We start from the raw sequence: 15,830 nt of genomic DNA, 5'->3' as shown, positions 1-15,830 counted from the left end.
GATTTTGCTAAAATTCACAATATCATAAGCTTTTATTGAGAATGACTTGATCTAGAAAATATAAAGGAATATGCTACCAAATTAAAAGCTTTTACATATACTTATTTTATTAATTGTACATAATCTAAGACAGCAAGGGAAACTTTATGGGAGATTGTCCAACCTGAACCCTGGAGGCAACTTTACTAAACCTTAAGAAAATCCCTTAGGATTAAGTAATAGTATAACTTGATGGGATATTTTTACAGCCCTTAAGATTAGAAATATGAATATTATAGAAGTACTGAAAAATAGTTATTATTTAATTTTTAAAAACCAGAGCTAGAAAATTATATCAGTGCATGCATAAAAGAATAAATGTAAACAAGAAACAGAAGAAAAAAATTTAAAAACACGTGATTTGTTAGGGAATGAACCAAGTACATTTTTTCACTTTATTTAGTGTTCAATTAATAGTGATTTTTTTGTAAAACAAACAGAATATGTATTATTCCCACTGTTGTTTATAAAAAGCTTTTTATCTTGAAAAGGTAAAAGAAGTAAAACTGTACTTACATTTCACAGATTTTACGAGACCACTAGCATTTTTACATTACAGTAAACAAGACAATTAAAAAAATTCTCCCAGGATGGGGGAGGGTATAACTCAGTGATAGAGTGTGTGTTTAGCATGTACGAGGTCTTGGGTTCAATCCCCACTATACCTCCATTTTAATAAATAAGTAAATCAGTAAATAAATAAACCTAACTCCCCAATAAATAAATAAGTTAAAAAAATTTTCCCTTATGATATATCTCTGACTTTACAATATATACACATTATTCTTGCATACACCTGGGACTTCTGCTTTCAGTAAAAAGGAGTAATTACTATCAGACAAACCCTGCCATCAGTAATAACTATAAATTCTATAATCAACTACAAAAAAGTCTAAAAAGCCAACTACAATGGTTTGAATGGACAAGAGAGTAACCAAAGGAAGAATAAAACTGAAGGGAAATAAAAGGTTGGAAAGTGAGGGGAGGTGCATGAAAGTAGAGAATCAGGAATCCTGGCTATAAAAGAGAATGCAAATCACTGGTTGATGCTTGATCCTAACAGGCATGGGCTTGTCTCAGAGCAGCCCAGCTAAAACTAAAAACTGAATAAAAATTTTAGCTGCTATATACTACAGGAGAATACTTGTTCAGAAGAATATAACAGAATCCAAAATATGTACAGTATTTCATTCACAAAGTACAGGATAAAAATCTAAAATTACTAGACATACAAAGAAATAGGAAAAGTAACCAATCCCTTTAGAGGCAATCAATAGAGACCCATCACAAGATGACAAAGATGTTGGAACTAGCAACAAAGAGTTTTAAAACTGCTTATAATAAAACTATGTTTATGGAAAACATGCTCATAATGAATAAACAAATAGGAAAAAACCTGCAGAAAAAAAGAAACTATAAAAAAAAGAAGCAAATAGATATTGAAAAACTACAAACCATAATATTAGAATAAAAATTTCACTGGATGGGCTCATAGAAGATAGGAGGTGAGAGGAAAAAAGTGTCAGTAAACCTGAAGATAAATCAATATAAATGACCAAATCAGAAGTAGAAACAGAAAAGGGGGGGTGGGCAGTGGTGGTGAGGGGGGGCAACAGCACACCTCAGTGACATGTGGGACAATGTAAAATGTCTAACCAACTTGTATTTAAATCCCCAGAAGGGAAAAAGAGAAAATGAACATAAGATAAATTTGAAAAAACCCTACAAATTTCCCTAACTAGAGGAATGAGATATAATTAAGGATTGTAGATATGTAAGATCACAAGCAGGATAAATATGAAGAAAAATAATCCCTAGGCTCATCACAGGCAAGCTGCTGAAAACTAAAGAGAGTACCTTGAAGGTATCCAGAAGAAAATGATATATTGCATATGAGACAAAAAAAAAAAAAAAAAAAAAAAGGCTGCTGACATAACAAAAACAATGGTGACCAAAAAAACAACACTTCTAGGTTGAAGAAAAATATCCTTTGAGAATGAACTGAAAATAAAGACATTTTCAGATAAAAGAAATCTAATAAAATCCATTGCCAGCAGACCTGCTCTATAAGAATTGTTGATGAAGTTCTTCAGGCTGAAGAGAAACAAAACCAAAGAAAAACCTGGATCTTCATAAAGAAATGAAGAACATAAAAATTGTAAGTATACAGGTGAACATAAAAGTTGACTTTTTATCCTCTTAATTTCTTTAAAACATATGACTGGCTAAAGCAAAAATAAATAAAGCACTGTATCAGGGAGTTTATAATGTGTATAAACATAAAACATTTGAAAACTAAAGCATAAAAGAGGGATGGTAAATGGACTTATATTTTTTATAAAGTTCTTAGATTATCTGTAAATTATTATAGTATTAATGCCAAATACACTATGAAAATCTAAGAATGCATATTTTCTCCTTTATTTTCTTTCTTTTTCCCTTTTTTTTTTTTCCTTAACACAGGAACCAGGGATTGAAACCGGGACCTCATATACACCAAGCATGCACTCTACCACTGAGCTATACCCCCACCCCTAAGAATGCATATTTTAATGTCTAAAGAAACTACTAAAAAGTAAGTCCTAACCCATTTCATATGACTTGGAAACTACACATCATATATTCTTCATGAACATAGACACAAAAATCCATAACAAAATATGAGCAAATCCAGAAATATATAAAGGACATAACACATCATGACTATATTATCCTAAGAACACAAGACTGGTCTGACATTAAAAAAATCAATCAACATCATTCACCATATGAATAGAATCAAAAAGATAAACCATATGATTGTCTCAAAAGATAGAGGAAAAAGTATTTGACAAAACTCAACACCATTTACAATAAAAACTCTCAGCTAACTGATAAAGAGCATCTATGAAAATATACAGTAAATATCACACTTAATTGATAAAAAGAAAGAGTGCTTTTCTCCCAACATCAGGAACAAGGTAGAGATGTCTACTCTAAATTCTATTCAATACTGAAGGCACACTGGCTCTAACCACTAGAATAGAGCAAAAAGAAATTAAGGTACAGACTGGAAAAAAAGAAATTAAAATGGTTTTACTTGACCTGAAAATATAGTATAGAAAGTTCTAAGGAATCTACTACTAGAACTAACAAATATGTTTAGCAAGGATACAAAATCAATTGTATTTCTATATACCACCAAAAAACTGGAAATTGAAATCTTAGAATACCATTTATTATAACATCAAAAAACATTAAATACTTAGGACTAAATTTATCAAAATATGTGCAAGGTCTGTTCAATGAAAACTATAAAACATTGCTGAAAGAAATTAAACTCCTCTCCCCAAAAGTAAACTGTTTATGAGTAAAAAACTCAATTATTATTAAAATGTCAGTTCTCCCAAAATTGATGCATAGATGAAATGAAATTCCCATCAAAACATCAAAAAAAACCCTGTAAAAATTGATAAGCTGTTTCTAAAATTAAAAGAAATTGATGATTTATGATAACCAAAACAATTCTGCAAAAGAACAAAGTTGGAGGACTTACTCTACTTGACTTCAAGACTTGGGAAAGAGCTATAGTAACTAAGACAATGTCATATTTTTGCCTGGACAAATAGAACAGAGTAAGATTATATATAAAGTCTATTGATTTTTGACAAAATGGAAAGTACTTCAATAGAAAAAGACTCAAAAAACAAGGCTGGAACAACTGGAGATCTGGGAAAACAAATGAATCTTATGTCTTACCCCATATTGCATACAAAACTACTCAAAAGATCAAAGACCTGTATGTAAGAGGTATAATTACAAAACTTCCAAGACAAAATCTTTCTAAGCTTAGGCTTGGTAAAGATATCTTAAACAGGATACAAAAATCATCAACAAATAAAGGAAAAGCTTTGTAAACTGGACTTCATTAAAATTAAAAACTTCTACTCTTTACAAAAAAAGAAAAAAGGGAAAGATAAGCCATAAACTGGGGGAAAATATCTATGAAACACGTATCTAATACAAACATGCACCAGAATATAAAAAGAACTGCTAAAACTCAATAAGACAAACGACTGATTTAAAAAATGGGCAAAAGCTTTGAATAGGTACTTCTCCAAAGAAGAAATACTGATGGCAAATAGACGCATGAAAAAGATGCTCAGCATCATAAGTCATTTAGGAAACACAAATTAAAACCACAATGAGATGCCAATATACAATTATTAACATGAATAAAATCAAATAAATGGACAATTTCAAGTGCTGGTGAGTATGTGAAAAACAACTGAACTCTCATACACTGCTACTAGGAATGCAAATCATTAGAAAACAGTATACATCAGGCTCTTCTGTAAGTATTTAAGTAAAAGAAATAGAAATATATGTTCAGACAAAGGCTTCACTGAATATTCATAGCAGCTTTATTTTTATTAGTTTAACTGTAAACAACCCAAATGTCTATCACCTGGTGAATATGACAGACACAAATTCATATATGTAAAGTAAGTCCATACGATGGAACACTGCTTGTTAATGAAAAGGAAAGGAAACTACTGGCAAAGATAATATGAATCTGAAAAAGCATCATGGTGTGTAAAAGAAACTAAATAAAAAACACTATATATTAGACTCCATTTACATGAAATTCTACAACAGGCAAAATTATAGTGACAGAAAACCAACCGGTAGTTGCTAAAGCCGAGGGATTAGGACAAAGGACAGAACACAACGGCACAGGAGGGAACTTTCAGATGAAAGTAATGAAAATGTTGTGTGTCTCGATGGACATGTTCTGTATCTACATTTGTCAAAATTCACTGAACCATACACTTGAAGTGGGTGTCTTTTACTATATGTATGTTACTATATGTAAATCATACTTCAAAGCTAATTAATAAAAAGCAAGCAAGAGAGCAAGCGCACACACACACACACACACACACACAGATGGATACCACTACTATGGCCAAAGTTTAAAAGACTGACAACAGCTGCCAGAACTCTCATGCACTGTAAACCTCTCTGGCAGATTCTTTAAAAGCTAAATAAATACCAAATAACAAACATAATGCATATGAGCCAACAATTCCACTGATAGAACAAACAGCATGAATAAATCTAAAAAACATGTTAAGTGAAAGAAACCAGCTACAAAAGGACACAAAATGTTTCCTATTACTTGAAATTTCAGAATAGACAAAACTAATCCAATACACTAGAACAGTGGTTATCTGTGGTGGGGAAGGGAGTGGTGACTAAAACCACCCAGGAGAACTTTTAGAGGGGAGGGACATGCTCTGTATTTTGATCTGAGTGATGGTTACATGGATGTTTACCTCTGTTCATATTTTTCAAGTTGTATACATAAGTGCATCTTAACTGTATGTAAACTTCACCTCAATAAAGCACCGGCTACTATGAAAAAGACCTAATGAACACAGGCATCTAGTAAAAATTTGAATATTTGAATTCTGAAAAAAAAAAATTTTTAACCAAAAAATAATAATCAGAAGTTTTCTAAAACAAAAAACTTAACACCCTTTAGTAACTACATTTTAAAATTATAACTAAATATTATAATAAACCACCTTTTATGTAATGTAATGTATAGTTTATGATCATGAAAATTCAACTTACCAGGGAAGGAGTATTAAAATTAATTTCTTCAAAGAAGCCATCAAATATTAAACTAAAGGTTGGATCTATAGGGGAAAAAATTTTTTTAAACATTTAGACTACTACTTTTTCTAGTCATACTTTTTCTATGACACTATTCTATACTTCATCAGTAATGAAAATAAAACATGCAAATTATAAGTAAATCATTAAGAAATTGAATTTCTATCTTGACCTGTTAATTAAACTACTGTGATTAGTATGATTTTTATCATTATTTTTAGAGTACAATCATTAACTATCAAATGGGCTATCAGTTTGTAAATAGAGTCTAACAAACACATTTTCCTACAGAAATCGATAGCATAGATATTCTACTGAGAATTTGCAATGAAAAATATGAGAAAACAATATTATAATATTTAGAATAAAAAAACTATATGAGTTTTAAAATTAAACACTGAATTCTAATTATTAGGAAAGGAGACCTATTCTCTTAGGTTGATGATGGTTTACTTCAGCTAAAATAAGCAATTAATCCATATGGAAGTGTTACCAGGAGCTAAGGAATGGCCAAGTTCAATATTAAGGAACTGCAGAAAGGCTGGGTTCCAAAAAAATTCTGACCAGTAAATGAGGTTTGGTTATTTAATATTATAGGTATGAGGAAGAGGTAAAGAGAAGAATATGTCATTTTCCTTGCCAAAACCCCTCCATTGCATCCATAAATTTGTCTGTCTGCATTCTAGGCTGTTGTTGGCTTCCTAAATATTTAACACCCAACATAATGATTCAGTGATTTTCAAGTCATTGCTATTTGCAAGGCAATATATTAACTTTGTCATTACTCAAGGCTGCAAATCAACTGCACATTTCAGTAATTCTTAGTTTAAAAATGATCTAGAAGCCTCCTCACTTTAGAAAAAAAGACTTAATTACCAGCAGACTTCTAAAGAAACATATCTAACTAGAATTAGAAGCTTTCCCCAAATATTTTAACCAAAAGTAACTAAGTGTAAAATCACCGGTTACCTACCGCTTGTAGTAAGGATTACAGGTCTTTTCGTTGTTGCCATGAATGTTTTGATTGCACTCAAAAACCCAGCATCTTCTTCGAAAATGACATCAACCTAAGAACCAATTATTAGAATATTAATGTACTGAGTAACAATACACTTAATGGATATCGGTTGTAAATACACAGTAGACATCCATTAGAGACAAAATTTACGAATTTCTAAACAGTGTGAATTCACCCCATGCCAAAAGCTTACAATGTCTTATACTACCAAAAGAGTAAAAAAAACTATCAAACATTAAAACCATTTCTTTAATGCAGTCACCTGTAATTGGATAAGTATGGGTCAGAATAATTTCTACAAACACTGAACAGTAATTGGATTGCATTAATCATGTTCCTGAAAAATTCTATGATTGATAGTTTCATTCAGTTTAATTTCAATAGAGACAGTTACTCCTGACTTTCTTGGCTATTTTACAGCCAAGATGGTAAGCTTTCATCATGAGAGACCACAGATGTATACTCTGTAAGCCTACCTCCTCAAAAAGAATAAGAGATGTTGCATTTTTCCTGCTGGGTTCCTCAGCCCCAAACTCTTTGACATTTGAATTAGTTGTGTTTGTTGACTTAGTCAGAATGGTTTGTTTCTGTTCGAAAGAACTTTTGATTCCTGCATGAATAAAACATTAACATTCTACATCAAATCAAATTTTAATAGAACATTGGCTATTTCCACAGAATAAGCTCAAACTGAAATCTGCCATCAAAACTGAAACACAGTATCAAGACTCATATGTAGGACCTTCAGCGCAGCTGAAGTCTGATAAACAGCAATAGGAACTCATGAAATATGATCATATTTTTATGTTATCAGGGTCTTTGTCAATGTAATGTCTTACCTTTATTATTTTCCAGAAGTGCTCCTATTTCTTCATTATTTTTTGGCTTGGAAGACACTTTAAAATAATTTGCCAAAGTCTTAGGTGGAGGTGCCCGCTTTGGTCCACTGCTTTGTGGTGATGATGGAGGAAGTTTTCTTGGCGATGTAACAACTTTTCTGGGGGAACTTAATTTTTCTGCCAAAAATAAATTGCACTTAAAGACAAGCATTCTAAAAATTAAACAGATGGCAAGATTGAGTTATCCACAGATTACATTTCTACTCGTACCAGTTAAAAATCAAAGATATAAAAATTCTTTTCCATTCTTACAGTCTGTACACTCAAATATTACCATATTATTAGTTAAACTACCAGCAGAGAAGGTAAAACCAGTCATTTGGAAAAGATACTCTTTCCAGAGAAACATACATTCTTGAAGCAAACAACATTCATAATCCCTCTGCTCACTTTGTCTACGTCTGCTTGAGGTCAGAAGAGTCTGGAGGTGAAGTGATAATGGTACAAACTGAGCACATTACAGACTTTCTTGTCCAACTTCAACTTTAGCCCACAGTAACTGATACTGCAAGCAAACAAATGTTTTTCTAGATATGCTATGAAAGAGGGATACAAACTTAAAAAACAAATGGCTGGTGTCTACCCTTCAGAAGCTCAACCACAGCCTGGCATTTATTCCAGGGTATGTCCTTTTCTCCTAAATACCTGATTTAGTCTTTAAAGGTCCTAATTACCATCATATGGCCTCAGAGCAGAGCAGAATCTTCCTGACAGTACCAGCATACATGCACAATTCCATGACTGTATCCTCTTCTTTTTTTTGTACCCTTATCTCCATGTGTCTTATCATATATCCTTGCATATGCATCATAGGTGTTTGAAAAACCCAGTGAAAATTTTGAGCTTGAAAAAACTATCTTAGACATCACTAGCATGTCATAAAAACAGGGCATTCTAACACAAGGAAGGAGGCGTAATCTCAAAAAAATATTTTAAAATATCACTAAGAGTGGGATAACCAGTTGTTATGTATCTCTTGCTATGATACCACAGGAAGTACACACCCCGTCAACACGCGTATGCTAGCACCGAAATGGAGAGAAATCTAATCAAGTCCACAGATCTAACTGCCAATTTACAAGAAATACAGGGAAGAGGAATGTGTTAACTAATACCATGAAGACATAATCAGTCAAATCCAAAATGTGGGAAATTTTATGACACATGACTAATGTTCCTGAACAAATAAGTGACATGAAAAGAGAGGCTGAGGGAACTGTTAAAGAGATTAAAAGAAACTTAAGAAATATGAATTAAATATAAGATGTGGACCTTGTTTGCATCCTGATTTGAACAAACCATTTGAAACAACAGAAAACTGAAATTAGACTATGTATTAGGTCAAATTAGGGTATATAGTTAATTTTGCTAGGTTTGATAATGCTTTTTAAAACGCTTTTATCCGTTAGAGATACATATTGTACATATATGGGTAAAATTATATGATGGTCTTGAGATTTGTTTTAAAACATAAAGTCTAAGAAAAATAAAAAAGGCATGCGTATGTGTAGGAAAAGGTAAAAAATGAATGGCAAAATGCTGATAATTAAATTTCTTAATTTTAATTTTTTAAAAGGTTATGACTTAAGGAAAAAAATTACTTACTTGGTGACTTGCCTATGTTGTAGCTATTAAAAATGCAAGGTTTCTGTGCGTTTACACCTTGCTTGTCTACTTGATGGGACTGAGTAGCTTCCTTCAGCTGAGACAGAATTTGTCTACCACTGCGTTGAGAAGAGGCATTCACTTCAAATATCTAAAAGAAGAATGTATGAAAAAAAGGCAGAATGCTTTATGTTTCATTTCTTCCCCCAAGGGTAATTATCACATTGACGTTTGTCCACCGTAGTCGTCACTGACCTTGAACCCAAGCTCCTGAGCACAGGCATATACTGCAGCAGTTTTCCCCACTCCTGTTGGACCTGTTATAAGAACAGTATTGCAAAGGCAATTCTCTTCTTCATCATCTGAACTGCCCTTAAAATCTGTGCTATCCAAGGCATCTGAAAAATTATTCAAAAACACACATAAAGTAATTGCTTAGGTAGCAATCCTATCTCACCAAACTCAATGACCAAATCCCACAAACTTCTTGCCAATAAATGCTGGAAACAAAAACTAGAAGACCAAATGTAAAATGCCAAATAAGCAGCTTTATAAAAATTTTTAGCTAATCTAACTCTAAAAATGTTCAGTGAAATGGAAAAAAAATGACTCAAAATACCTTCCTGTTTCTCATCTCTTTTTCCTTTCAAATTTTGTCTTTCTTCCAACTCAGCTCTTCTTTTCCAGTCTTTCAACCAACTACCATAAGAAAATGTATGTTAATAAAAATAATTCACAGAATATAAATATCTCTTAGACTATATGTTGAAATGATTGTTGGGGACAGTGATGGTATACAGTCAGTTTTTAAGAACTCCATGGTGCTTCCGAATCAACTACATAGTTAAATAATTTTACATAGGCATGAATATTTTAAAATGAAGTACCTTTGCCTAAATACACAAGAGTCTATGTGCAAGGATATTCACTGCAACATTATAATAGCCCCCAGAAGGAAAAACCTTCAGTAGAGGAAAAGATACCTTATGGCACGCTTACATAAGAAGCCAGTACAGAGGAACTATGAAGAACTGAGGTGGTCTGTATGATGACATGAAAGATGTCTAATACACAATGCTAAGTGTGAGTAGAAAGATGAAGTTCTAGGCTGGAGATAGACTGCCTGAGTTTAAGCTCCACCACTTTCCAGCTGTGTGACCTTGGACAAATAACTCAACCTTTCTCGACCTCATTCCTCATCTATGATATGAAGACAAAAATATTTACCCTCATAGGATAGTTCTAAGGATTAAATGAGCTAAGAATGATCAAGTACTTAGAAGAGTGCCAATCTCAGAGTGTTTATTACTATGGGTCCCAACTCCTTATATGAAATCCTTTGGGCCAAGTGAGTTTTAGAATTCAGTATTTTTCAGGTATTAGAAAGGCAATTTGGTACACATACCATGTGTAACATAATACCCCTAGTGGGTCTGTGGCAGTGCGTCCATAATGACTTAATAATTCTCGTTAAAAAAATATGAACTCTTACTAAGTGGGATTGATAAAGACTATAATAAACTTTACGTATATAATAAAGTTAATAAACTTACACTTTTCAGAACTTTTTAGAGGTGGGACTTGTAGACAAAGGATTATGACCTGAATTAGTAGTAGTATGATCCTATTTGTTAGGAAGAAAGGAACTAATTTAGGCATAAAAATTTTTCTGGAAGGTTTTACAAGAAACCTTTAATAGTCATTTACCTCTAGGGAGTAGAAACAGGAGAAGAGAGGCACATTTACTTTCCACTTAAAATTCTTATTTTTTTTCCTTAAGATTTTACCATGTGATGTATTACTTTATAATTATAATTTCTACATTTTAGTACAAATAAAATAAATGAAATAGTAAAACTAGATTTATAAGCTACTTTATAAGTTTTACCAACCTATGTAACTTTTTTATAGCTAGCTCATTGCCTATGAGTTCATTGGAGTTCTGAGGTTGATACTTTTCTGTCCAAAGCATGTCTTCAGTTCCAGAATCTAAAGCAAAAAACACGTATTAAAGTATTTTGTCCCTAGACATAAACGTATATTCTTAGACATTCACATTATTATTTCACATAAAAATGATTATTTGTACAAATATTTATATTTACAAATTGTTAGAAAGGCATTTCAAAACCCTTCCCCCCTTAAAAGCTAACCACCATTAAGGTCTCATGACAATAAGATTTCAAAGTACACATTAAAAATTTTAGTAGCCACTCAAGAAATACAAAATATGAAAAATAAGTTCCACCATAAAAAAAATTTAAAGAACAAATGCAGCATAATTTTTGTGGAGCCTCTTTTAACCCCTAAAAGGATACATTAAAACATCCTACTAAGTCAGCCTGAGTAAATGAAGAGATATGACACACTCCTGATAGAGAAGACTGAATGTTGGGAAGATGCCAGATCAATCTATCTACTAATGCAAAATCAAAACCCCAATGGAATTTGTATGGTAAGGGAATCTATAGTTCATTTAGTGTGGTCAATGCAGGAAAACAGTTTAAAAAATGATAGATTTGCTGTACAAATACCAAAACATATTCTAAAGCTTTATAAATGGGTGAAACAGTCAACTCAATAGAATACTTTGGAAAAGATAGATAACCAAATGGGAATATGTCAGAAATATGTGAAACAGGTATAAAATAATAGGTATGGTGTGATTCTAGGGTTTTAAAAAAACACACGTATTTAGGGAAGCACAGAAAAGCCAAAGACCAAACACCACTCTGTTCCATGTGGTCACAGAAGACTCTCATCAGCGAGGCTATCACTTCTTATTCTACATTGCTTGAATGTTGCAATGAGCAAATCTTGAAAGAGAGAGGGGGAAAACGAGGGGCAAAAAAACAGGAAAAAAAAAAAAAAAAAAAGAAAGAAAAGGCTCTAAGACCAGAAGGAGAAAAGCCAATTTACCCAGAACAGAAGATCCTTCCGACACAGACTCTCTGTCATCATTTATTATCAGAATATCAGAATCTTCTACTGCTTCTGTTTCCAGTTCACACCTTGTACTCAAAGCAGTCTGTTTCTTTCTGGATGTTTTAGAAGATAAACCTTTGGAAGAATCTAGCTTTAACCCACTGGAGTTATTTCTTTTGTCAAGGTCTTCTGGTTTCCCACTCATCTTTGTTGGACTTTCGGAATGCTCATTTGGCTTCTTTCTTTTGGATTTATGATTTTCCGTTCCCACTCGTTTCCTTTTAGTTTCTTTTTGACTGACACTGGGCTCTAGTTGTGGACATTCTATTTGGAAAATTATAGAAATGCATGTGCTTACTAATGAACAAAAAAACAAACTTTAATGCACAATAATCTTAATATCACTTCAAAATATCTAATAGTTTTATTATTTTGTAAATGAAAAGGCAAGGATCAAACATGGCATACTGAAAGCAAGCTGGATATCTTGTTATTTGGACTTCCTTTTGGTACAGGCTATGTAAACTACTTCATCTAAGGCTTCCCTTAGTACATTATTAATATTTGAACATAATTAAAGCTGCCTTTGGGCTGGCAACTCTGGTAGCTGGCAGGTGCTAACACTGCATGGCACTAGATGCTTTTCTTCAGTTGAACAATTCTCCCTGTCAACCGCAAGAAATTCTCTCCATGGTGACCACTTCCAAGAATCAATGGCTAAGCTTAGTGGTTTCAAAACTGAAATGTTAATGGAAATGATAATAATGATCATTAACCTTGTTTACGATGACACTCAGAAAGTACGTGGTGCTCAGTTCGTTTTTTTAGAAGCAAAGGGAAGTATTTCCTCAAAGAACATTCAGGATTTGACCACACAATTTCCTCCAGCAAAAGATTCCTTACTTCTTCAGTCAAATCTTTCCTTCTCCCCATAAACTGCAATAAAGAATAAAATGCTCAATTAGACACATATTGTTTATTAATAATAATCACAATACTGCCAACTACTTTTTATCTATAGTAAGTCTATGCCAATGCAGGATTAGCTTCAGTCACTAAACACCACCTTGATGGCAAAGCTGCATTTGCATAGCTTTAGAAAGACTTAGTTCATATTCATATTTTTATTGTTCTTTCTTTTCAAATACTTGTATTCTACACATTTATTTGGCTATAATGCTGACTTACAAAGTATCTAAATGTACTATATAAACTAACATTCTTTTGAAACTGGCTATCATTAATCCTTGAAATGTTTTTAAAGCACTAGGAGTATTTAAAAGAGGTATGTACTTCAATTAGGATTTACTTTTTGAAATTGTATTATTCAAGGAAAAAATGAAGTTTAGGCTACAACAGATATCCAACTTTTTTTTTTCCTCTGAAAGATGTGAAGGAAACATCCTACAATGGATGACCTCTCTAATACTTACCACAACAGCAGAATTATTATTTTTCAAATTTGAGTCTAATGTAGAAAATTCACCAAGCGCCATAACACATTTTGAGAAATCTACCACTTTAGTATTAAGTTCTTTAAGTTTAGTTAAGAGAGGACAAGTGGGTGGTTTCAAATGCCACAGGTGGCACCCTAAAGAAAAAGAGAAAAATTATGTTAATCACCTTCATTCTCATACTTATCTATTTATCAAACGCCAAGTATATAAATGTAAACAGACTTGACAACAATTACATAGTTAACACAAAAGCACCAAAATTCAAATGAGTACACAGGGAACAAATCCTCGCCTCCAACAAATGCAACTAATAAAAAACTACGTGGTCCTGCCTTCCAATTGTTAAAAATAAGCAAATATTAACAAATTTTCTTTTCTTTTAAATCAACCTTACTACTCAGGGTAAAAATTTCAGGGCCAGTTAACCTGGTTTAAAGTTGAAACTCTGATGTCAGACCTGGATTCAAATCCAGACTTTGCCACTCACTAGCTAGGTAAGTGGGCATGATCCTAAACCTCAGTTTCCTCATCTGTAATGTGGGGGTGACAATTATAACACTCAACCTTCTAGCGCTGTTATGGGGATAAAACTAAAAATGCATGTGAAGTGCTCAGAAGAATGCCAGACTATAGTGGATGTTCAATAATTCTTAAGGCTCTAAAAAGAAGTTCTCTGTGCTTGCCTCATCTGCTCATCTACAAATCGATATGCTAAGTTCTACAGTAGCAGTCCTGTGAAAATGTGTTTATCAAAATTATAACTAATTTCTATAGTTGAACACACTACTAGAAAATGCTATTAAAAATGCACTAGTAAAAGTAACAAGAAAGGCTTCATCAATGGAATGGCCAGTAGGAGAACTGGGAAAAAAGGAAAAGTAGAATATTATAAGAAAGACTGACTGGGAAGTTCCCCACACAAAACAGAGGCTAAACAAAACTCCAAAAGTATCAAGGTCAGAAACATAAAAGGGAAAAAAGAAGAACAGAACACAGTGAACATTTCAGTAGAGGGAGGGCCCTAAACCAAACCACAAAGGCCGTTGAGAAGAATATGTTTATATGCTGGCAAAAGAATAATTCTACCTAGGAACAACAACAAAGCAAAGATGTAAGGCTTTGTACATTACTAATTAAAAACTATTTAAGTGAAGTAAGACTGTGGCTGCCATGGCATTGAATCCAAAGAGAATTAGATTACAATCAAGCTAACACCACCCTACAAGAGGTCTGTGCACAGCCATGTGGGAAGAGAGCAGACCAGAGCAATGAAGCCCTGCTCTTTGTTACCTATTCCAGAAGACACTTCTATGGAACTAAACAGCAAAAGCTGCGCTGGAAAGGAGGCACACAGATTTCCCTTGAACATTCAGCAGTAGGCTGGGCAAAGGCCGGGCTGGTGCTCCGCCGAGAGATTCTTACAGATGGTCTGCTTACACACTGCTATGACTTCAGAAGGGAATTCCCTTCCTTTAGAACACACTGCCTCTCTGGACACAACATTCCCTGAAGGTCAGCGCTCACATTCGCACGCGTGCCTGCCCTCCCCTCATATCAGGGAAGGGCCCTCCCCTGGTATCAGGGGTAAGATGCCTGTGGCTTTCTTGCCCCACCCTTTTCCTCAGTCCAAGGCTGAAGAAGAGAGGATGAAACACAACTTTAAATTCTCACTAAAATCACCGTAAGAATTATATTTAAACCTGTGTCTCACCTTAAGCCAACTTACACAGTTTCATATTACTACTAACATTTTAAAATATTTAATAGTAGAAAGCTCACCATCATCTCTTTGCTGAACATGAACGACTCTCTGGAAACCGGCACTCACTGCATTGTACACGTCTAATGCAGCAGCTTTCTTGGCGATCTGTCGTTTCAACAAATCTGGCAAACCACTCATGAGAAAGTCACGCTTTGCTTTAAACTGTACATCACAATCCTGAGACTTCTCAGATGCATCTTGACTTTTAAGAAAATGACATGAATATACAAGAGCTAAGGTTATAAACATTAAGAAAATAAACTATCTATAAAATAAATACTTCTTAATTTTACTTGAAAAAATTTAATCAGCTACCTGACATGTTAGCTGGTCAAATTCTTTTCCTGTGTATCATAAAAATGAAAATCTATCAATGTTAAAAAATTAAATAAAAAATAAGTATACGAAGAGAAAAATGACTTGAAGGACATCTACCAAAATGTTAAGAGGCTATGTTTGATTGG

General features: G+C 33.3%; 1 protein-coding gene across 1 annotated transcript in view; it reads right to left on the bottom strand.

The window, feature by feature from the left end:
* Positions 1–15,830, bottom strand: part of ATAD5 (ATPase family AAA domain containing 5) — a 34,933-nt gene that overhangs the window by 5,565 nt on the left and 13,538 nt on the right. The window contains exons 7-18 of the mRNA XM_031468318.2: positions 15,384–15,568; positions 13,581–13,738; positions 12,924–13,083; positions 12,142–12,471; positions 11,115–11,211; positions 9,842–9,921; positions 9,478–9,620; positions 9,223–9,373; positions 7,558–7,734; positions 7,195–7,328; positions 6,674–6,767; positions 5,659–5,723 (exon numbers count right to left, since the gene is read on the bottom strand). Coding sequence (XP_031324178.2) covers positions 5,659–5,723; positions 6,674–6,767; positions 7,195–7,328; positions 7,558–7,734; positions 9,223–9,373; positions 9,478–9,620; positions 9,842–9,921; positions 11,115–11,211; positions 12,142–12,471; positions 12,924–13,083; positions 13,581–13,738; positions 15,384–15,568 — 1,774 coding nt within the window. The remainder of the gene's footprint in view (positions 1–5,658; positions 5,724–6,673; positions 6,768–7,194; positions 7,329–7,557; positions 7,735–9,222; positions 9,374–9,477; positions 9,621–9,841; positions 9,922–11,114; positions 11,212–12,141; positions 12,472–12,923; positions 13,084–13,580; positions 13,739–15,383; positions 15,569–15,830) is intronic.

This window comes from Camelus dromedarius, chromosome 16, assembly GCF_036321535.1.
Source record: "Camelus dromedarius isolate mCamDro1 chromosome 16, mCamDro1.pat, whole genome shotgun sequence".
In the NCBI taxonomy this organism is placed as follows: domain Eukaryota; kingdom Metazoa; phylum Chordata; class Mammalia; order Artiodactyla; family Camelidae; genus Camelus; species Camelus dromedarius.
This window is presented reverse-complemented; position numbering and strand designations above follow the sequence as displayed.